Consider the following 23,161-nt stretch of genomic DNA (forward strand, 5'->3'; position numbering starts at 1 on the left):
TAAATCCCTCTTTCTTTTTTTTTTTTTAAATTAACAGTTTTACAACAGCACCACCTATTTCTGGAGGTCTTATGCTTGCTTTAGTCTTTATTCAACAGACCTGTTTCTACCTTAAAATATTCTCAAAGAATGCTTTTTTTTCCCCTTAGTGTCAAGTCCAGTTAGTGTGTTTAATGTCATCCTTTATTTTAGCTGTGATTTCAGTGTACTGATAAGCAATTTTAGTAAAAAACCCTTTCAAGTAGAATGTAAAAGCTCCTTATTAAAGAGAGCCGTTTTCAGGGCCTCACTTGTGGTCCTATGAGCTTCTGTGTTAAGTAAGACTTTTTACATCAGTTTTAGCAATATAAAGGCAGCAGTGAGAAACAACATACAGAGACCGCTCTTACATGAAGCGTATTTACTCCCTTCTCATTTCCTTCATCACTGTCTTTGTTCAAGTTAGGGGAATGAAGTGTTGGTTTGAGAAAGTGAGAAACAGGCAGGAAATGACAAGTCTGACAAGCTAGCCTAGATTTTGGGTGGAATGAAACAGTTTGAATTGCGGGCACTGGTAAGGGGGAAAAACCAAACAACCCTGAAAGAATGCTTGCCCCTGTGCTCATGGTTTTGGAACTTGAGGATTTGTGTCATTCTTTAGGTACACTTACATACTTGTAATAGCTGACCTACCCAGGTTTACAGTTCTTCTGTATTTCCAGCAAGTGTAAAGGTAATGGCATTAATTCATAGTAAATACAAGAAGGAAATAGAAAGATGACTGGGTGCTGAAGTGTATTAATCATAGAATCCCAGAATCAACTAGGTTGGAAAAGACCTTCAAGATGAAGTCCAACCATTAGCCCAGGACTGCCAAAACCACCGCTAAACTGTATCGAGGCCCTCATTTTGGGTCTTAATGGAAGAAAAAAAAGATGTTCCAGTGCAGAAGTGTATAAGCAAATTTAATTTCTTTGTTAGGTTGTAATTTTGCTGTTCTTTGTTCTTACCATTAGCAAGGTTTTAGAGATGAGGTGAAAGAAGGTTCAAAATCTGTTTCAGAGGAACTGGTATGAAATACAGTCAGGAGATTGGAGGTGAGAACATCTCATGAGATGTTCCTCCATTTGAAATGTAGTTTTATAGCTGTGTACAAAAGATAATATTGTAGATGCTATTTTAAAATAACCTGGAAGAAGTCTGTATGTAGTCTGAAGAATGGTCTTGGTTACACAAAACTCAGACAAGTCCTTTCTCCAGTTTTTGCCAGTGCCATATAAACTGTTTACTGTGTTCATTTGGATGTGCCAGGTAGCGCCACGTGACCTGTTGTGATGTGGTATTTGAATTGAGAGCTGCAGTGAATTTGGAACTGGGCTGAAATAAACTTGTTGCTTAGGATTTGTTTTCTTGCGGCTCTGTTAAGGTCTAGACAGTATCTGTAGTGTTGGTACTGCCAGGAGAAAATATAAAAGCTTAAAAACTGGAAGCCCTGTGTTCCCTTCTGGCTTCAGGATGGTCATTGAAATGTGGCAGTGCAATAGCCTTTTGATTGCAGGGCAAGTTGGGACCTTTGTCTGTTTCTCCCTTTTTTCATTTGAGAGAAACTCTTTTCACATCTAATTTCCCAATTAAAGAGCAAACGCACTATCCTGCAGATAGGACATCTGAATATGCTGCAGGTTTAAGCCAGAAAACGTTAGGGTATGTCTCAATAAAAAAAACCTTTTCTTGCCTCGTGTTGTGGTGACTGATCAGTGATACTGAAAAAAGAACGTTTGAAGTTCAGAAGGGTAGATTTTAAAATGTGGGGGGTTTAATATATATTTGTATTTGTACAATAAATCTTGCCTGCTGCTCTTCAAACTCCTCAGTTTTCTGCCTGTGACTTTCTTTTTATTGCACTTAAAATTTGGCTTAAATTTAGATCCTTTTTGTCTGGGTATAGATCCTGGACTTACTTTTGTCCAGAGTGATATTTACTTAGAAGGTAGAAGTTGAGCCTCATCCTGTGGATGGCAGAATTCTGGTTCCTGTGAGAGGAAGCTTGTCTTGATTCAGCTTCAGTTTGCTTTGTTTTGCTTTTTTCCTGTTGCTGGCAGTTGGTAAGTTTTTATTTTGCTCTTCTACAACCCCCAGGCAAACTCCACAGCTCTTCTCTTTACTGTGAACTGCTGTTCCCCACCACCACAGTTATAGCAAATCCTCTCCTGAAGTGACCACACGGAGTCTTTGGGAAGGTTTGATGGTTTATTTTAGTACCCTCTATTGATAATAAGCATCTTAAAGTGTTTTCTCACCTGTTGACTACTTTGAAATTGTTGGAGGGGAAAAGTTTCCATTAAAGATAACTCTTCCACTGCAATTTTATGTTCTTGTAGTTTTCCTGTGTAATTGGCTGAAAAATTGATGCCTCATTCTGCTTATGAAAACAAGTACAACTGATATATAATGATTAGCTTTTTAGTGATAATTCAAGCTTTTTCTGCAGAAAAACACTTTGCGGCATTCCTGGTTGGAAGTGTTACTTGCACAGATTGAAAGAATACCTTCTGTTTATGTGTGTTCATTGTTTTAAAACTGGCTATTAACTTGCAAGATCAGGGAAAAAGAAATTCAAAAGGCAGTTTAGGTATACATGTAAGAATAAAATTACGTGTCGTCTGAGAGGGAAAAAGGTGATTAGCAAGAAAAAATGTGATGTGTTTTATTCTTTCTAATGCAAAGACTTAACATAAAGATGATATTTTAGTCTTTGGCTAATAAGGAGAATTGTAGGTTGGGTTTGAATTATTTTTTTCTTTAGCTTCATGCAGAATTGGTGTAGTTCTAAGGGAAACTGATCTGGTTTTGGAAACTGGAATGAGTGTTGTGATGGAGGACTAGACCAAAGATGCTGCTAGTGGTTGGATTCTGTCAGATTATTAGGAACTCAAGGGTTCTTGTAAAAGATACAGGAGTAACTTTCCTCATCTTAGGTCAATTTCTTCATGTTTAGTGTATGTCTGGTATTCCTCTGGCGTTCAAGAATTGCATCCTCTTCTGTGCACTGTTCCCCATGCTGCTCCTCCTCCATATACTTAATCCTTGGCATAGAAAAAGTGGTAAAATGTACTTGGCAGGTGTTAATAATCAGTTACATTTATGGATGACATAAACATAAACTAGCATTTTCCTCCTTGCTGATTGTCTCTACATTCCAATACATTTTTTGTTCCTTGAAATGACTGGGTGGATTTTTTTATTTTTTCCCGCTCCTGTCACAGCATCAAACAAAGTTTGTAAGGGTGTTGTGCTGCTAACAAATTGGATGAATTTTCTTTCCCCAGAAATCACATTCCCATTTTGAGATCACAACATATCCTCCTTGACAGTATGGTTCTGAAAAAGGGATGGAAGTGAAAAAACCCAATTTTGCTCTCATATTGCTAGATAATAATGTAGCTGTGACATGACTATAACCCCTTAAATGTATGGCACACCTGGCACTGACTGCATGTGGGTTTAGGCTGGCTCCTTGTAACTCACTTGATGGTTGATAATTTAAATGCCAGAGTCTAGCTCATCTGAAAATAAGAAGCACATAATTTAGACTCTTTTTTTCTTAAAATGCAAAATTAAGAATAGTTTTGTTTTCCTTGGGAGAATTTGCACTGGATATTTTAATGCTGACAAATCACAGAAATGTTGTTTGGGAAAGACTGCTGGAGATCAAAGATTCCAGCCCTCAGAATCAGAGCAGGACCATCACCAGCACAGATCAAGTCAGCCATGATTTTGTCTTGCTGATCCTTGAAAAAACCTTGACAGGTTCCTCAGCCTCTTTGGGTAACCTCTTCCAATACTACTTGCAAGTCTGTGTGTGTGTATATATATATATATATATATATATATATATATAGAGAGAGAGAGAGAGAGAGAGAGAGAGAGAGATAAACTTTGTTTCATAATATATATGTATGTATAATTATGATGTATCTTTGAAGTACAGTTCTGTTGTTCTTCAGCATATTGGATGATTTTAATTCTTGATGTTCATCTTTGAATCAGAAGACTCAACGTCCTGTGCATGTTTCTTAAATTGTATGAACTATGGTAAATTCTTAGTGGCACATTCTTTTACAGCAAGGGTTAGCCCATCACTGTCAAAGGCTAAAAATATCTTGCATTTTCAAAAATAGGACAATCTTTATTAGGCTGATATAAGCAATGGCATTTTCTAAAAAGTGGCAGGAGGTTTTCAGTTTTACCATTTACAAGTTTTATTATAGGAGCAGCTAGAGATTCTGGACAGGATTGCAGTTTATTGTTCTGTCTTTTATATAGAAATTCTAAAGAAATAGACTTTTAACTGAGTGGGAGATGTTTTTGGAAGTAAGTTTTTCCTTTGAGAAGTGGTATGGTTAGAAGTACTCTTTATGTACTGTGTCAGCTGTCTGTATGCGCTCTGCTTTTGACAGTGATGGCAAGATCTTAATTCTAATGAGCTCAGCTTAAAAAATTAGCTAAAAATACATAGAGAGTGCATAGAAAGGGGCACCCAGAATCAATAGTTGTGGCTCTCCTCACATGTTAAAGAAATTTTAATAGGTAAAAGAAGACTAAAAATATTTTGAACACTATTAAGAATTCAAATGAGATGTGCTGAGATTCTTTTTCTTTTTTTTTTCCTTTTTTTTACTTTTGGCAGTAATAAACTGAGAACTCACAAGTTCATGGTGCAGATATTTAGTAAAGGAAGCATGCAGGTAGAAGATTGTCTAGTATAATATTTATCGTTGTGTTTTAATGGGATAATTTTAAAGTCATTTAATAGGATAATTTTAAAATCAGACTTTATTTATTACTGTGTCAAATGTGTGTAATGCACACTAGTGGTTTGTGTAGATATCTAAATGTCATGATCTAAAATTAACTTGAATAGGTACTAAGCTGTGAATTAGGATGTTTAAATGCTGTATGACCTTATGTATATGCAGGTGCTGTTGGTATAGAGTGTAGCTATTTTCCATCTTGGGAAGATAACTTATAATAAAACAAAAAAACATTAGTCTTCAGAGTACAAAGATCTGTCCCCCAAATGTGGTTATTTTCATGCTTATGTGAATCTGATGTCATAGATCCGTGAAAGATCATTATGGATTGGAACTGGATGGAAAGCCAAGCTGTTTGCAGGTTTGATGGACAACGAGGACTTGGAAATCATTGGTTTTCTGTAAGTTTGTGAGTTACACTGGAAAAGTTTGTTCTGTTGAGTAATACTGCTTGTGGAAGAAAACTCTTACCTTATCTAAGCTAGGAGGAAAAAAATACTTGCGATGGAAAAATTCCCTTGTGAAGAAAACACTTTTTCTGTAGGTTGCTTTGATATCTGTTTAATATAGCTTCTAAAAAATCCTAAGTGAAGTGATTCATGGCTTCTGTACTGGAAGCATGCTGACTCAGTGAAATGTGGTCTGAACTTGATCATATGTTACTTTCTCCTTGCAGTACCCATCAGGGTCACACCAGCTTCACTGTTCCTCGTCAGGTCTTGTTACTACCCCATCTTCTCTTCCCAAATGAGGTCGAGAGAGAAGAGAAGGAAAACTAAACCTACTTGAAGTAGCCCACAGCATAGGTATGCTTCCTGCATTCAGACCTTTCTCTTGCCTCCACTGGATGTTCAAATGATCTTATGCTTTGATGTTGAGGAGGGCTATGGTAGAAGACTTAAGTACAGGATATTCAACTGGGTTATATTTACATACACAACTATTTCAGTTTGTTACTATTCTATTCTTTCAGTGTCAGTTCCTTTAAAAAAAAAAGTAGTGAATGGTTAGTTCTGGCCAGAGTTCCTATTTTATGATCTTTGTCATAACTTCTGATGTTACTAATGGCTCAATTCTTGTAGAACTTGGGTTTTGAAAATCATCTTTTGGCGTAAAAAGAATAATACATGATATAAATTAGAGAAAAAATGACATTGATCTATACTGGTGGGGTTTCTGCTTTTAGAAAATGAGATGGTGCAGTAATACTTTCATACTTTTCTTACTGATTTTTTTTTTTCTTTTTCATGTTTTCCTTTGTAAAATGAGGTCTGGGAGAGTTGCACTGCTTTTCTGTATCTTAAGACTTAATATCATGAAGTAATGTAATCAAACTCTTGCAGGATACAAAGGTGTGATATATATATAGAGAGAGAGACATAATGAGTAAACAGGAAAAAAAATGAAGGTTTTGTGTTTACCCGTGAGTTTAATTTTTTAGTGGAAACTAAAATTTATGTAATCCTTAATGGAAATAGAGATGGAATATTTTGGAAAAGGATGAGGAATGTGAAAAAAATCAGAAGGTCTTAAATAAATAATTCTGGAATTTTGCAGTAAAATAGGAATTTGAGAGTAGGCATGAATATATATGAATATTTACTTTAGTTCTGGCAGGTAACATAATCCAGTAGAATTAATATAAGGTGACATACTGCCAAAAGTTCATGTCTGTATGGCTCTGGGAGTACTATCCTCTCATAGGAGTAATTTACTTAATTGCTGTATAAATTTACTGTAAAAGTTGAAGAACATTAATCAGAGTTGCTTGCATGAGTGGATGTTATCCCAGCTGTTGGGAGGTAGGTGTGGAATTTGATGGAGAGTGTGACACACGTGGTGGTGTTCTGTATTTCAGAGGTCATATATCAGTCTTGGAGAAGTGTGGATTTTTTTTTTTCCCTCTGATACTTGATGATTTGTGAGTCTGGTTAATTCATATTTTATGTGTACTTCTATAGATACTTTATCTGTGCTTATTTACACTTACATAGTTCAATTAATGTATTATATATGAGTTTTTATGTGTGTAGATACATAAAACACAGGTTAGCATGCTTGGTTTTCTAATGTAATTAATCTTTTTGGCCTATAATAAGTGAGAATAAAAATTGAAATCTAAAGAAAAATAAAAAATGTACAGAAAGATAGCATAAAGTATTTGGGGTTTCTGTTAAGAAGCTGTTCTTGCATTCAGTCTTTATAATTACATTATTGATATAGTTCTGTTTTCACTTCAATATTGTAATTGTGCCTAATCTGCATGCAAATGCTGCAACAAGATGCAAAAGGAAATTTAGCTGTGGTTGATTATAAAAAATATTTTATGGATGTGAAGCATGGTAGCTCTGATTTATCAAAAATCATTTATATCAACCTCTCTCCTGAATGCTGAAGTGCAACAATAGCCTTCTACCGCTTAAGTGATGATGTGGTTATCTGTATGTAGCTGCTGAAATTGCTACCCTTCGCAAGGTTTCATATTTCATGCTGGTAGCTCGGCTGTGGGCTGAATGCCTTTACAATTTGCTATGTTAGGGATTTACTGGTGCTATTAAGTAAGACTGAAGAGCACACTAAATATTGTATTGTGCAAAATGGTGCTCTCTTGTTTCTCAGGGGTGAGAGATGACTTCAGTTATTAACATCATTAGACAAATGTAACTTTTTTTAAATTTAAATACTTGCTGTAAGAAAGTTCAGGCTCTCTGAGCCTAGTGGTTATGGAGCTGACTTTATTTCAGAGCAGGTCTGACTGTTTTCTCCTGTAACAGCTTTTATTATATGCTTTGTTCCCTGCTAGTTTTGATCAAAAAGTAAGATCTGAAATTGAGTTGAGCTTTTAAAGAGTTCTGTTTGAATTTCTGGCGCATGCTGTGCTAGCAATACCACAGCTGAGGTGTTTCTTAATAGTTTAGAGCATGGAGAAGAACAGTTTTATATTGTTTTGCATGGGTCAAGGCACTGCTAATGTGCTTGGATACCATAGCAATGAGTACTGTAAATATTCAAATAACATGAGCCAACAACTGGAAATTAATTTATAAGCACTGAATTCTTTCCACTATCAAAGGCAGTAATTGAAACATTCTCTGCTCTCCCACCTCTGGCTCTGTACCCATAACTGCACATGGGAAAATAAAATGGACATATAGACTCTCAGTCTTCTAATTTTCATGGAGTGCAGAGAGAAGTCATTACTAAACTCTTTGAAAAAAATGTCATTCTGATTGTGTTGAAGCTTGTTAGGTGTTTGTAAACCTCTGTTTGAAACCCTCTTCTGTTTTACTGTAAGAGTTAGTGCTCAGAAGACTGGATAGCATTACAGGTACTAGCACTTAAAATAAGACTGCAATTCTTATGTCATATGATAAGTTTAAACATGGAGGCTGTGCTAGTACTGCTGGACATTCACTGGATACTCAGGGAAGCATATTGGCATGGCACTAGCATCCCATTTAGGTGCTAAGGAAATGACACTTTTGGGAATTTTGATGCCAAACTGATTTCTAGAATTATGGTGATCAACCCCCAAAACTTTACCAAGGAAGGATGTGTGGTGTTGTCTTTTTGTTTTGAATGCTTTAGTATGCTTTAATTTCTGTAGTCATTCAAGGTATCTCAAATGAGCAAGTTGGAGTTTGGTTACAGTTCTGTTCTCTACAGTGGATCAAGTCTTTCAAGCTGAGACTGTTTATATCATTTACAGCAAGCATTGTGTTTCATGACAGGGAGGATGGGTTTGATGGACCAAATGGTGCCCAAAATATATAAATATATGTATAAGTTGGCAGAGGAACTTTTGGTCTTTGAGGGTGAGAAACATTCTTTTAAAGCATTTGTCATAATTAATGACTTAACATTCTCTTACTCCTCTGGTGTAGTTGGATTTGTCACTTTCATGTCATTAGTGTGCCAATTATAACATTTTCTAAATTATAGTAATGTCAGGGCACTATTCCCTTTTGCAGAGGCAGTGGGGAAGAAACAATAACATTTAGAAATAAATTGCCAATGAAATACTGAAGATATAATAAACTGTTCCTAATGGTTTGGTTTTTTTTTAGAAATTCTTCCAAATCTGAATATTTTCATTAGGAAAAGCTGGGATAAAAGGCTGTGCCAGCTGTTTAGTGTTTCTCTCCTAATTTGGCATCTGTTTGTTTAAATGTGGGTTATAGTTAAAATCTGATCTTTCCGGCAGCCTTTCCAAAGGACACAAATGGCCCTCAATTTTCAGAATACTTCTAAAGTAAGTAACATACATATTCAGATGATTAGTATATAATCATCATTACTTTATAGACAGACTACTAGGAGGTAAAGAAGAGCTGTTAAGCATTAAGGTCTGCATATATATTCCAGGAAAACGTCAGAAAAACTTCAGTTACATTATTCATGTGGTAACATGCATGAGTTTGGGGGTTCCCCCCCCCCAGCTTTAATGTTATCTTTTGTAGCTTCTTTGATAGCAGACATCTAAGGAAGCATAGTTCCCTTGTGGGGGTGAGGGGAGCAGCCTTGTTTGTTACAGTACAGAAATCCTCCTAAGAGTGTGAGATTTAGTTCTAAATATAGCCTCTGAAATAACACTCCTAATTTTACTACTGTATTTATTCACATTTGCTCAAACTATCAACTGTCCTCCAAAAAAAGTGAAATTAAGTCCTTCAGTATGTGTGGGGAAGATGGAGGTCTTGGAGTGAGGGTTGTTTGTGGGCATTAGGAAAATGTGAATCCCTCTGCATGCTGTAGAGACATGATGTGTTAGAAATTGAGCAACATTCAGTTATTATCAGTCTTGGTATCATGGCTTCAAGGTGTGTCTGAAAACAATCCTAGAAGCTAGAGTCAAAAGGGTAAAAGCCAGATGATGTAGGAAAACTGAGAGTTTTCCACATCTGTTTACTATATTGTCATCAGTTTAGTAGGATGGAATTCAGTAACTTTTTCATATCTTCTTCTTGCTGCTGTTGCTTTCAGAAATGTTTCTGTTAGTAACAGGATTGTCGAATTCCTTTGGCACATGTCAAGTTTTTGGTTGCTGTAGAAAATCTCTGAGAATTCCAGGTGGGTCTTACCCTCCCTTCCCCCCATTTTATTTCTTCTTGAATTGGCAAAGTTTGAAATACATACAATATACCAGGGTAGTCAGTATTGCTCAGTGTAGGTATTAGTGGGAGGAAACAGGGAAGGTTTACTAAGTGACTTAAGGGTAGTTGGTGCAACATTTTGCCTCCTCTTTATTTGGGAAATAATGATGCTTAATTTTTGAAGTACAAAAAGTGATGACTTTTGTAGGATATAGAGCTATGCTCGAATCCAGTTTAAGGTTAATCTTCATGACATGAACTGGCTTCCAGATGGTGACCTACATATGGAGTAGGCTGTTGATTGGTTGAAGACCTAAAGTGCTCAAGAAACCTTAGTGGAAGAAGAGTGTCTTGTATAGTAAATGAAGGGTAACAAAGCAAAGAATGTAAAAGCTAGAAAATAAGAAGCTAGATCTACTTCTGCAATATTGTACTTTGCTCTTTTATTTCTTGCTTTTGTTGTGTGTCTTTTACCCGGGGGGGGGGGGGTATGTTTATCTGGTTTTAGTTGTTTTTTTTTTTGTTTGGTTTGTTTGTATTTTTTTGCTTTTTATTATCTTGTCTTCTCCCAAGTCTTAGTAATTACATAGACAAAGACTTCTAGGTCCTCAGCAGAGCTATTCCAGTTGAATATAAGCTACTGTTACAATACTATTGTTACCATTTGGGGGTCAGTATCTAAAGAGAGGAGACTTTCCCAGTGAGCTAAATTATTCTTGAGGCAGCAGCTGAATTTTTCAGGATTCCTAGGGATGATTCCTGACCCTTGAAAGGCATTACTGCTTGATGTAGGCATTCCCAAAGTTTATTAAGTAAATCGCTTGTGGTACATGAACCACTTACAAGTGGTACGTAGCAGCAGCAAACTGGCTGTGTTTGACGACCTGGCCTGACCTTCGTCTGCAGCAGAAGGAAGGAAACAGACAGTCTTGCTATGAAGTAATAGGAGAGTCATCAAGGAGTAACCTCCTGCCTCTCTGGACCAGTGGCAGCCTCACTCTTGTGCCTATGTACAGCACCTGCTTCTGCCTGTGAAAGGATTTCTTTTTCCATCAGAGTAAAAGCTCATACGCATGTGCTCTTACTGTAGGCAAGCCTGTGTGATGCTTGGAAGGGTCACCCTTTAAAGGGCTATCAGATGCTGGAACAGGCTGCCCAGGGAAGTGGCTGAATCACAACCCCTGGAGGTATTTAAAACACATGTAGATGTGGTGCTTAGGGACATCGTTTAGTGGTGGATTTGTCAATGTTAGGTTAACAGTTGGATTCAATTATCTTAAGGGTCTTTTCCAACCTAAATGATTCTACACTGTGATTATGACTTCCGGGCTGAGGCTCCCAAAGTGAGAATGTAGAGGTAAACTAGGAGGATGGTGACTATGTAAGGCTCAACTGGGGGAAACCCATAGAAGAAATGGTGTTGAAGTATGAGATTGGACGAGAAAATAAAGATGAAGGTGTGTCCTCTTGTCCACACTTGCACATAGCCTTCCATAAAGCTGAAAGCTGCTGCTCCTGTTAGAGCTGGTCTTGGGCTATGAACCAAGATGGAGATCTACTGCTTGCTGGTGAGCAGAATGCATACTAGATGAATCTAAATATATCATTAAGCTAAAGACCATCTTAGTAAGAGCAGAGATTAAACTTTCACTAATGGATAATGGTCTCAAAAACATAGGCAGGAACTCCAGTCTCCTTGGAAGAGGATAGTGGGATTTAACCTTCTAAAGTTATTTGACATCAAATTGCAGGCTCTGTTTCTGCCTTTACTTATGAATAAAATTTAAGTGGTTGATACACACCTCAGTGAGCAACAAAGTTGTAACTACATGGAATGATAGTGCTCTGTGAGAGCCCTCAGGTTTTGCTCTGGTCCCTCAAGTTGGAGTGTTCCTTGTGTGTGTCTCCTCATATGCACTGCACCTTCTTTTTCCTTCATGTTTTAAATGAGGTGGTTCTGCTGCTGAAAGGCATCAGGTTGGCTAGTCTGGGAATGCTCCTGGTGGTGATGGTACCTGGAGTAAGTTAGAGAGTTGGGATAATACAAGAAAGTTTCCTTTGGAGCCTGAGAAAGTATAGTTCCGTCTGTCTTGGTGCAGAATGAAAATACCTAGCATTTCACCCGCTTTGGAGGGCAGGGCTGGATTTCTGTTTGGTGGGCCAACTTACTCTCAATTTTTGGGACTTATCCCTAGCTGGGGATGAAACAAGTAATGTGAGCAAGAGGGAGTTCAAGCTGCTGAAATAGATGGTATCTGTGGGCTGGGTATCTTGCAGATTCAGAAAGGAAGGAGGACAGAAATTTTAACAGATGTAGTATCCCCCCCCCCCCCGGAGCCGTTATTTTTAATGAAGGTCCTAGGGGGATATTTGATTTCTGCGTGTCTTCACTGTTAAGTGCTTGTTGGAAAATGGAATTGGAAGCTTTAGATGGCCTTCATAAAAAGGCAAATGCAAGTTTAAGATTGAGACTTTCAAAAAAAAAAAAAGAAACAACCAACCACAAAGGAAAAAAAAAATTCCCTGTGGCAGTATAAGTTTTCACTCATCCTTTCATTTCAGCAAAATGAAGTTGCCTGATTACGTGGCTGCTGTTCTGGAATACTGCTTTATCCTCTTATTTGTGAGGGGAAAGTAGAACCTGTTAATCTAAAAATTGGTCTACTTAGTTATATAACTATTTCTTAAAAATAGCTCTAGATGGCTGAACAGAAGGATAGACGCTGCAGGCTACAAAGTTTCTCGTTTCCCCAGTTTTTGCTCTTAAATAAAACATCCATATTTATACATAGTTTATTTTTTACTACTTTGTGGTGGGCAGTTGAGTGCCATACAGCACACATACACTCGTACAGCGGCTTATGAACATTCTGTAGCACACGTATCAGATACTGTATATGTGTGGAAGTAGTAATAACACCAAAGCAGAGTGATGAAGAGCTGATAGGTAGGCAGAGAGGTATACAAACAGAAAGCATTGAAGGTGGGTTATCTCTTCATGTGTGTCTCAGTTACTGCTGTGAAACTTTAACTTTGAAAAAGATTGTTCGGAATATCCTTTATTATTTTGTATTTCTAAAAATCACAATTACAGGTGACTGTGGGCATGTGATATCCTTGGGATAAGGAGGTAAAATGCATAAATCAAAGGTTTTGTTGTATTCTGGTAAAAAAAGTTCATTTTTTAAAGATGTATTTCTATCTTAACATGCACAATTTTCTCATCTAAAGGGATTTTATTTAAGTTTGGTTACTCTTTGTAGATTAATTTAGCAGGTGGCCATTGCAAGCTTGGACCAATAGCAGTGATAAATAATTTGTTCGCAGCAAACGATATGCAGTAAAGATTTGCTCTTGGGCTTATCTGCTATTTACTTTAGTCGCTGATCAGTTAGCGTTTGTGAAAACTTTCCTGCTTTAGTTTTATTTGCCTTGTGAGCTTTTAGTGAATCTGTACTTCCACATTTCTCTAACCATGGACATCTGTAGTAGTTGAATACAGTACGGAAAAGAAAATCTTGTAGCAGTTGACTCTGCTGTACTTATTTTTCTCTGCTAATTTTTTCCTGTAAAGCATGTTTCACCTGCTGCTTTTGAAAGCTGTCCCTGTTGCACAGGACTGAGACCTGACTTCGTTCTGGAGTGGCAGCATCCCACCTCTATACAGTGCTTCTCTTTTTTACAGTCCCTTGTTAAATCATCTTCTGAATATATGGGCTTCATGTAAGTGAGCTAATTTGACCCAGAGTAGGAAGTTATTAAATTTGCTTGAAGATGTTTCTCTTCTGGAGTTATGGATTCCCCATCTGAGTATTATTAGCCTAAATATCGCTGGGCAAATTGTCGCTTCACAGAAGTACTAGTAGGCAGCACTGTTTTGTATTAAATCTTAAAATATCAGTTATGTTAAGATCCCCTAAGCAGGATGGCTGTACTCTAGTGTCTATGTGATATGTTGGGGACTTGGACTTTTTTTCTCTTTCTTTCCTCATATTTCAATATAGTAAACTTGAAGTAGTATGAACAGGGCTTTTAAAAAGGATGGTGAAGATTTCTAGACAGTCAAAAAAAAAAAAGTAAATAAAAGAAGCCAAGCAAACCCGAGCAGTTCTGTGGCTGCTACTGCATTCTGGAGAGGCATGCTTTTGCTTCCAGAAGTTGATGAGTCAGTGTCTTAAGGGCTTTTTTGCTAGGGCTGGCCTCTTGCCTCTCCATTCTGAGATTTCTCGCCTCCTCTGATTATCTCTGCTGCATTAAGGCTATTTCAATTTGTAAGTAGGTAGTATGTGTAGCATAAATACTGCTGTCATGCCATGTCATCATGGTCTTTGTTTTTCCAGTAACTCCCAGGAGAGTTAGACCCTTCTGTTGTTGAAAATAGCTGTTTTGGAGAAGGTTTCTGGGAATCGACGACGTTTGTGTGGTAGAATGAAGACTCATGGCCTGTTCAGCAAACTGTACGTTGGATTCTGGAATTCTGGCTTGTTGCTGGGGTCCGTTCAGTTCATAGTTCATAGTTACAGAGCAGTCCAGAGAAGCATTCAGAAGAACTGGCATCCTGTAATAAATGTAAGAACTTTAGTACACTAAACTACAGCCAAATTCAAGGCCTTGAACTTGTATAATAGAGGCTTGACTTCCCCAGTTTATCTTCTGCTTGATTATTAAGAACAATTCAGCATATTTTCCTGGATTGGAGTAATCTATGTCAATGTTGTGGGAGGGCAGAAAGAGAAGGTCAGCTGTTTTTAATACTGGTGTTTTTCTCCTTGGCCAGGGCTTTCTAATTATACCCTGGATAAAATATCAAACTTCAAAGTCCTTCACACAAGGAGGGTTCTCTGTTTTCAGTGGCATTAGATACACATGCATCACATAAACATATGTATCATATGCATTTTGATTTGTATTGGGTAACTGTATTACCTGATTGCTCTGCTCTTGTTTGATAGTATCTTATTGGGAGCAATGAAGAATTGGTCACATACAGAAGTGTATCTTGTAGACTTAGTTGCATTTTGCAGCTGAAGAAGTTATTCAGGGTTACAGTGAACCTTCTCCATCTCTTATGTGTTATGACTGACTGCTGGACAAGAGATAAAGATTTTAAGAAGCTGAGTGGTGGTGTTATGTATCTGGCCTGAGAGATGGATTCAGAAATTTTCTTCTAGTTATGATAAAAACATAGTTCCTTCTACTGTTTTTTAAAAAGCGTAACACAGGAAAAGTAAATGAGTAGGTGTTCATTAACTTTATATTGGAAGCTTTCTTTCTTCTCTCCCTTAAAGTGTCTGCTGTGCTGTCTTCCTGCAATTAGCTTTTATTACGACCAAAACTTATTCTATTACATTATTTTCTATGCCAGATATGCAGTAATGAAATAGTTCAGAAATGTAACACAACACTGTGAGAAAGCCATTATTCTGTCTGCTGCTATTATGTGGTAGAAATCTTGTAGTGTGTTTTATAAATATATTTTTTCAATTCTCATTTATGTGGTTTGGGAAGTATTGAAGGAGATATTAAAGTGTCATGACTACTAGAAAAGTGCTCTAGGGAGTTTTGTGGTGGTGTGCCCACCTTCCCCCCCCCCCCCAAGTTATTGGGATAACTGGAAAGCAAAATTTGACATACAATCTTGATGCTGTTCAAAGAAAAGCCAGTAGTAACCAGCTATGTCTTTTTGCTTATCCTTTTCTACCACTCTGCTCCACTCTTATGAGACCCCACCACGAGTACTGTGTTCAGCCTAAGGGGCCCACAACATAAGAGGGATGTGGACCTGCTCAGTTGAGTCTAGAGGAGGGCCATGAGGGTGATCAGAGGGCGGGAGCAACTCTCCTATGAAGACCAGCTGAGAGAGCTGGGGTTCAACCTGGGGAAGGCTCAGGGAAGACTTTAGAGCAGCTTCCAGTTCCTAAAGGGGACATGCAAGAAAGTTGGAGAGGGACTTTTTACAAGGACATGTAGTGATAGGAGAAGGGGCAATGGCTTTAAACTGACAGAGGGTAGATTTAGATTAGACATTAGGAAGGGAAGCCCAGGGAAGCTGCAGGTGCCTGATCCCTGGCAGTGTTCAAGGCCAGGTTGGACACAGCTTGGAGCAACCTGGTCTAGTAGAGGTTTCAACTGCCTGCCCACGGCAGGGGGGTTGGAACTAGATGAGCTTTAAGGTTATCCTTTCCAACTTTAACCATTCTACAATTCTTTTAAGTTTTCAGTGATTAGAGCAGTCTCAAGCATTGAAAGAGTCTGGATTCACACAAGCTATGTTTAAGAATGTAATCCTCATACACTAGCTCAATGACTATGTGATGCTGAGAGGAGAGCACTTTTAATCCTGAACTAGGCATTCCCTGGCTAAATGGAAGGGAAAATCTGCTTCTTGGTTAAAGTATTCTTTGGTCAGATGGAGGTTATTTCTGTGACTACAGAAGTAATGTCTTTCAACTTCCAGGGTACTTTCTGTATTCTTTCCTGTTGTCAGTGAAATTTCGGAATTTTATGCTTTTTATGCTGTGAGATGTTTCAGAGTGCAGACTAGCTCTTTTTCCAGCTGAGACTGCAGTCAAGGCAGACTGAAGCAATATGCTCTGAGAAGAAGTGTGAATTTTCTCATATATTTCAGTGAGCATTAGTAGGAAGACTAATTAGGAGGACTTGAAGCCAAAATTGCTTCCATCAGCTGTAGTTGGATGTACGTGGCATTCCAAGTTTAAATCTGCTTGAAGAGTTTGGAATCGGGAAGAAAAGAAGTTTAAATCTAACTCGGGGCTTAAATTTACAGTAGAATCAGGAAAAATAAAAGTCTAACAGAGTTAGCATATGAATAACTCTGTACTCTAACAAAAATGGTGAAGGAGATCATATATTTGTAATTACTGGTTTCAATTCTAGTTTCAAGACCACATATAAAAATGGTACCTCGCAGTTATTAGCAACATGATCCATCAAGCAAAAAGCTGGTAGTATTCTACTCTCCATTTCTTTTTCTCTGATGTGAGCATCATGTTTGTATTTTATGGCCATCATCAGTACCCTGTCTTAAGTTATGTTGGTCCATTTCAACCAGTTCTGGCAGTTTGAAGTCTTGGAGAGATGGTTGTGTGCTGTAGCTACTATGAAAGTAGGTGGCTAGGTAGGGGCAAGAGACAATGTGGTGTCAGCTTGTCCCTTGAAATGGGAGTGTACATGGTGGAACAGGGACTCAATATGAGGCAGGAAGGCTTCTGCAAGAATTTCTACCTTCTTAGGAACCCTGGCTCCTTTGGAGCTGGAAGACAAGTATGTAATAGACAGGTACCAGTCAAGGAACTCTTGTAATTTTTTGTGGACAATAATGCATTTTTTTTCCTTATTTTCTGTTGTCCTGCAAGTGCAAGGAGTGAGAAAGTCTGGTCCCAAATAGGGAGAAATGCTAAAGTTGAGGTAGAGGATCTTTATTTGGATGTGTAGAAAAAGAAGTGCTGCCATTTTAAAAAGTGGTTGCACCATTGGAAGCTCTCTTCTTTTTCCTACCTGAATTTTTTAATCAAAGCAATTTCATACTGTCTGCCATGAACCTAAATGAGCAATATGAGCTTGCTGAGATGTAGCCGCGTGACTCAGTGAGAGCTGATCCTCTAATGAGAGGATTAGGTGTTTATTTCTGGTTGTCCAGAGCCTGTGATGCTCAGCACATGTCACTGGGTATATGAGAGCTCTCAGACAGTCCTCAGTAACCTCTGTTTTACCTCTCTCATTTTTGCTTTTCCATCCCCTCCTGAATATTGCCTCACAGATTTCTCTGTTCCTGATATTTGAGCTTGGGATACATATAATAAATCATGCTACATATGGTTTCTGAGTGCTGTTGTATTTGGTCTGCAAATAACACATAACCTAAATGGAACATGAAATTTTTGTCTTGTTTTTTAGTAAATCACCTGGGGGAAGTGTTGTGCTTTAAGCCCAGTTGACAACTAAGTGGCACCACATGGCAGCTCACTCTCTCCTGCCTCCCCCCAAGTGGGATGGAGGAGAGAGTTGGAATTATAAGCAAGAAAAAACTAGTGTGTTGAGATAAGACCAGTTTAGCAACTGGGGGTAGATGAAAGGAAAAAAAAAAAGAGAAATTAAACCCAAGAAAGATGAATTATGCAAATGATTACAGTTGCTCACCACCAGCTGATTAATACCCAGCCAGTCCCCAAGCAGTGCCCTCTCCACCAACCTTCCCCCAGCTTTATATGCTGAGCATGACACCATATGGTATGGAATATCCCTTTGGTCAGTTGGGGTCATCTGTCCCAGCTGTGTCCCCTCCCAGCTACTTGTGCTGCACCCTCAGCCTCCTTGCTGGTGGGGTGGGTGACAGGCAGAAAAGGTCTGTCTAAGCCCTGCTCAGCAGTAACTAGAACATCCCTGTGTTATCAACACTGTTTCTAGCATAAACCCAAAGCATAGCCCTGTACTAGCTACAGTGAAGGAAGTTAACTCTGTTCCTGCCAAAACCAGTACAGGAAGTATATTCTGAATCGGTGAGATTCAAAAGAGATGAAGAGTTATGTCTGAGATGCCATCATTAAACTGGCTTGTTTCCAGCACTGCCATTTTAAAGTGCATTTAGTGATTTATTTTTTTTTCATTTTTTTATTTTTTTCCTTTAGAAAATGAGAAGAGGGGAGATGTAAGAGGAATCAGTCCTGGGACTCGTGAATTGTGATACTTCTACCATTTGTGATATAGAAGCTACCTAATATTATGTGGGGAGCTGCTGTTGCCACTGCTTACTGCAGTTTTGTTTTTGTAATGATGGTGTCTGAGCAAAATAAATTTGAAAATCTCCCACTTAATGTTTCCATTCTCATAATCTTGAATGGTTTAGAAGATCTTATTTTGTCAAGAAACCTGTTACTTTCTTTTTCTGCATTTCGCCTTGAATTTGATGTTTTGCCCTCTGGGCAGTGGTGTTAGTATGAGTTCTGTGTTGTACTTAATGTGGTAAATCTTTCTTCGCAGATCATTCAACTTCAAGTGGTACATCCTCATTTAAGCCCAGCCGGTCACTGGTTTCTATTCCTACTGCCCATGTGATGCCGTCTAATGCCAGATCTTCATTTTCCAAACACAGGGAAGCTTTCAAGTCTGATGGTTCAAAATGGAGTACAAGCTTTGTACGGTCAGGAGGTGGCAGAAATCAGGGTGCCCTGGACAATTCTCTTGACATGAAAGATGCAAAACCTGTGAGAAGATGGTCTTCCTTGTCTAAACTCAGCTCACCAAATACCTTCAGCCAAGATGGCAGTAGTAGTCATTCAGTGGACTCCAGGGCTAGTACAGACAAATCTGTGTCACCACAATTAAGGACAAACGGGCCAAGTTGTTTGCATGATAGCATGGAGTTGCTAAAAATTGAGGACAAAGAAACAGGGAAAAAACGATCTTCTCTACTGGACTGCAAATACAAATTTGAAACATGCAGCAAAGACGATTTTTCAGATTCCTCAAGCAGGAGACATGCCTTAGACTTGACCTACAGTGCCTTACCTGAAAGCAAACCTATGGCAGCCAGCAGCGAAGCTTTTGGACAGAGATATGCAACTCTAGGACAACAGACTGTGAGTGGAGCTCCCATACAGCCAGCAGTGAGGACTCAAATGTGGCTGAAAGAGCAGTTACGTGCAAATCCCCTGGAGTGCAGGACTGCGGAGGAGCCCTACGGCGTAGCTGCATGGCACGTGCAGCAGCTTGAAGATTTTAGAACCGGAGGCGAGCAGCCTGTGCAGGTAAGGCTAAAGCTTGGTGTTCGCTGCCACCATGTGGCATCCCGAAGAAATAACATCAGGCAGGTTCTAATGAAATAGGAAAGGAAGTCCTTTTAACCAAGTGATAATGTTTTAAACTTTGATTAGGGATGCTGCTGCTGTTTCTCAATATTGCCTGAATGTCAGGGTTTTTTTTGGCATCCACTTATGGTTTATTCTGTTTGTTGTGCCATATCTGCATGAGACTAGCATCTCTTTTTGTGAAGCTGGACACAATAAGAGGTCCATCAAATAACATTTTCAGTAGTTCTTAAGAGAGTCTTTGGTCACAGTGTTGTAGGGAAGCAGGGGAGGAATGTGATTTTTTTTTTTTTTTTTTATCTGAGTAGCTTTACAAAGATGATGCATGTTTCAGTCAGCAAAATAATAGGGTCTCCTGTGTGCTGCAAGGGTGAATATTCAGATTAAGTGCTAGGCATAGTGATATTGAATTCCATTTGAAATTACTGCATGTTTTTAACTAATTAGAATCAACTAATGGTAGTCAGTTAATGTGATTGCCTAAAATAATATATGTAAGTATTGTGTGTCATACTTGAAGTATTTTCATGTAGAAAATACCAAGTATGTGGTTTTGAGAGATGGAACCCTTTCTAATGTGACAATTTACAGTCTTTGTTTCCAGCTCTTCCCTTAACAGCAAAAGATACCTTATGAAGGAAGGCAGTATTTAAAATCTAAATGTTGCGATGTACCTGTGTTAGGTAAACTTGGTTTGCCCAAAACTTCCCAAGCAGATTACAATAGCTAGGATATTATGTGAGCAGAGATAATCTAGCTCTGTGTGTAAACTACTTGTTTTCTCTAGCCTGAAGATATATGAAGTAATTTACTAAGAGCTTTACTTAAATTTTGTTGCTTCCTTCATTGTATATAGAAGGAAAGATGGACAAGTGTAGAGGTTCTTCAGGTCTAATTTTGCTCTTAATGGTGATCTGTGTTTTTTATTTTATAAAAAAAAAAGCCAACTAATTTGGCCAAAATTACAGTAATCCTTAAAAAAGCTCTCTAAAGACCTGATACTGTTCCAGGGAGCCACCCATTCCATTACCCTTACCACTACAAAACCCCCTCATCTTTCTTTAAGCTTTTTGAAGATTCAGTGTTGAAAAATTCCCCATGTAGAGGCAGAGGCTGATGGGGCTCTTTCAGAGCAAATGTGACAGAAACTGGCTTATTACCGAGGCTGGATCGGGGCACTGCCAGTGGGCTCTTGGCAACTCACAGCTACCAGTGGTGTCAAGGAGCACAGGAGGGGTTAGGATGTAAACCTCCAAGTGCTTGTCAGAAAATGGAAGCTTTAGATGGCCTTCCTTAGTTTAGGTAAATGTCTCTTCATCATTTCGTATGGACCTTTTGTTTGGGATGGGTGTTCTAGGAACTTATTTTTGGTTAAGTCACAACAACTCGCAGCTTTTTTGATGTCTGGCAAGGACTTTTTCACTGTTGATTATTATTAAATACAGTGTCTCTTTCTTGTATGAAGGCAAAGTTTCATGTTTGAAATGGCTGAAGCCCTGTATACGTTATGGTGGTTATTTAAAAACTTTTGTGCATGCAGGCATTGATACTGAGCTGTGTTTTAAGGGCAGAGCCAACAGAGGGAGCACAAGCATTAGTTATGTTTTTGGCTGAATTCATAAAATAAAAGGTGCTTTTCAGGTTTGTAAGACTAAAGCATGAAGTTTTGCCTAAACACTTTTTTTTTTTTCTTGTTATTTTTGTATCTGTATCGGTAGCAATTATATATATTACAGGATCCATCTAGCCCTGGTTTAGGAAGCTGTCGGCTGTTTGGTCAGCCCTGGAAAACGGGGGAAGTCCTTGAATCTGTGGCCTTTGCTCTGCTTACCCTGACTTCCCACTTGAATGTGAGGGGGGCCCCCAGGGACTGTGACAGTGATTAAGGACACAAGGGGTGTGGAGGAGGCTTCAGGTGGCCTTAGCAGGTGGAACACCTCTTCAGAGAAGGTGCATCATTCCACTGTGGGTGTGATGTTTGTACCTTTGGAAATAGACTTCCAGATGGAATCTGGTCTGTGGTTGTTGTGCAGTATCATGGAGTTGTATATGAAAATCGTTTTCCCTAGCTAATGTGTACTATTTAATGTATGCTTTTTGAAGATAAGCATTCTCCTATGTGTTTCCTAGGAGCAGATTTTGACAGTAAAATAATTCCCATGGACTATTTTATATTTTACCATACACAATTTATATTTTAGCATACACTTAATTATTTATTCTCAGTATATGGCTGATCTTTCAGCAGGCATGACCATTGTGATACCTTATTTACTTTTTTAAACTCTCAGATAACGCACAACAGCGGTTCCCATTTACTGAACTGGGAGGCTGTACAAATCTAGATATATGAAAATGCACAGTCTTTTTAAAGGCATTTCTCAAGGCCAGATCCTGTTATCTAGCTCATTATCTGAATGCACCTAGGTAAATACTGTGTGCTAGTCCACAAGTTGGGTTTAAAAAGAAAGCATGCTTTTAAAATTGTGGGAGATAATACAGTAAGAAGAAAGGTTTCAGAAGGTCACAGATCTACTCACTAGCTCTGTACAATGTTGTAGGCATCACTTTTCCATTGTATGGGGTATCTGTATGATTTCTTCATGGTGTGCTAACTTGTGTCAGAATTTAGCAGAGCAAATAGATGGAAATTGCTTAAGTGCATCTTTTTCCTTTAAGGTATGTGGTTTACTATTTTTTCTTTCATGAGGAAAATACTGCTTTGTTAATGTATGTGGGGGTAAATATATACACACCGTGTATATAAAAGTTACTGGAAATCGAATTTTAATGCAGTGAGAGATATAGAGATACTACAACAATCTTCATTTCAAAACAGAAGTAAACTTCATGCATACACCTAAACACTGCAGAACAAAAGTTGTGAAACCTTACTTGAAAGAAAAAGGTAAAATCTTCTTCAAATGCTATTGTTGCCACAGAAAAGTTTATTCTGATATCAGCCGAAAGCTAGTTTTTCTTATGGTCCTGACAGTTAACTGAAAATTATTCATGTCAACATTTTTCCTGTGTCACATGTTGATAAACCGTACTTTTCAGCAAGATAAAACTTTTTAACATGAGCAGTTATCACCTTTGCTTAGTGGAGTGAACTTCTTCACTGCGAGCCACAATTAAGCTCTTCTGTTGGTTGTGAAGTTGGTAGTCCAACAACTGGGATTCTGTTTGTTACATTGTGTATGTGGGCTTAGTCTGGAGTCAGTGCTAGCAGATGATGGGAAGCCCAACTTGGACCATGCTTGATTGCAGAAAGAGACTTGGCACTAGTTAGCTGATAACCTTGCCAGTTTTATATGTCATCTTAAGAAAATGCGTATTTCGGTTTGAGCGACATATTTCAGCAGTTGTTGACTTCATTGATGGTTGAGAGGAGGCTGCTGGGGTTGTATATTCTTCTTTCTGCATGCTAGCAGCAGGGTTTCTTACA

The 23,161-nt window shown here is 38.4% G+C and overlaps 1 protein-coding gene across 6 annotated transcripts in view; it reads left to right on the forward strand.

Moving 5' to 3' along the window:
• The window catches only part of CEP85L (centrosomal protein 85 like), a 139,329-nt gene that overhangs the window by 55,315 nt on the left and 60,853 nt on the right, over positions 1 to 23,161 (forward strand). For 3 of the 6 annotated variants that reach the window (XM_057423605.1, XM_057423604.1, XM_057423607.1), the window contains exon 3: positions 18,887 to 19,653. In XM_057423605.1, coding sequence (XP_057279588.1) covers positions 18,887 to 19,653 — 767 coding nt within the window. Of the gene's footprint in view, positions 1 to 8,997; positions 9,046 to 18,886; positions 19,654 to 23,161 lie in introns of all 6 variants that reach the window. The other 3 variants (XM_057423606.1, XM_057423608.1, XM_057423609.1) reach the window with 3 other exon arrangements.

The sequence above is a fragment of the Pezoporus wallicus genome, unplaced genomic scaffold (genome assembly GCF_028554395.1).
Source record: "Pezoporus wallicus isolate ANWC-B61680 ecotype Strahan unplaced genomic scaffold, APGP_CSIRO_Pwel_v1 contig_8806, whole genome shotgun sequence".
Classification (NCBI taxonomy): domain Eukaryota; kingdom Metazoa; phylum Chordata; class Aves; order Psittaciformes; family Psittacidae; genus Pezoporus; species Pezoporus wallicus.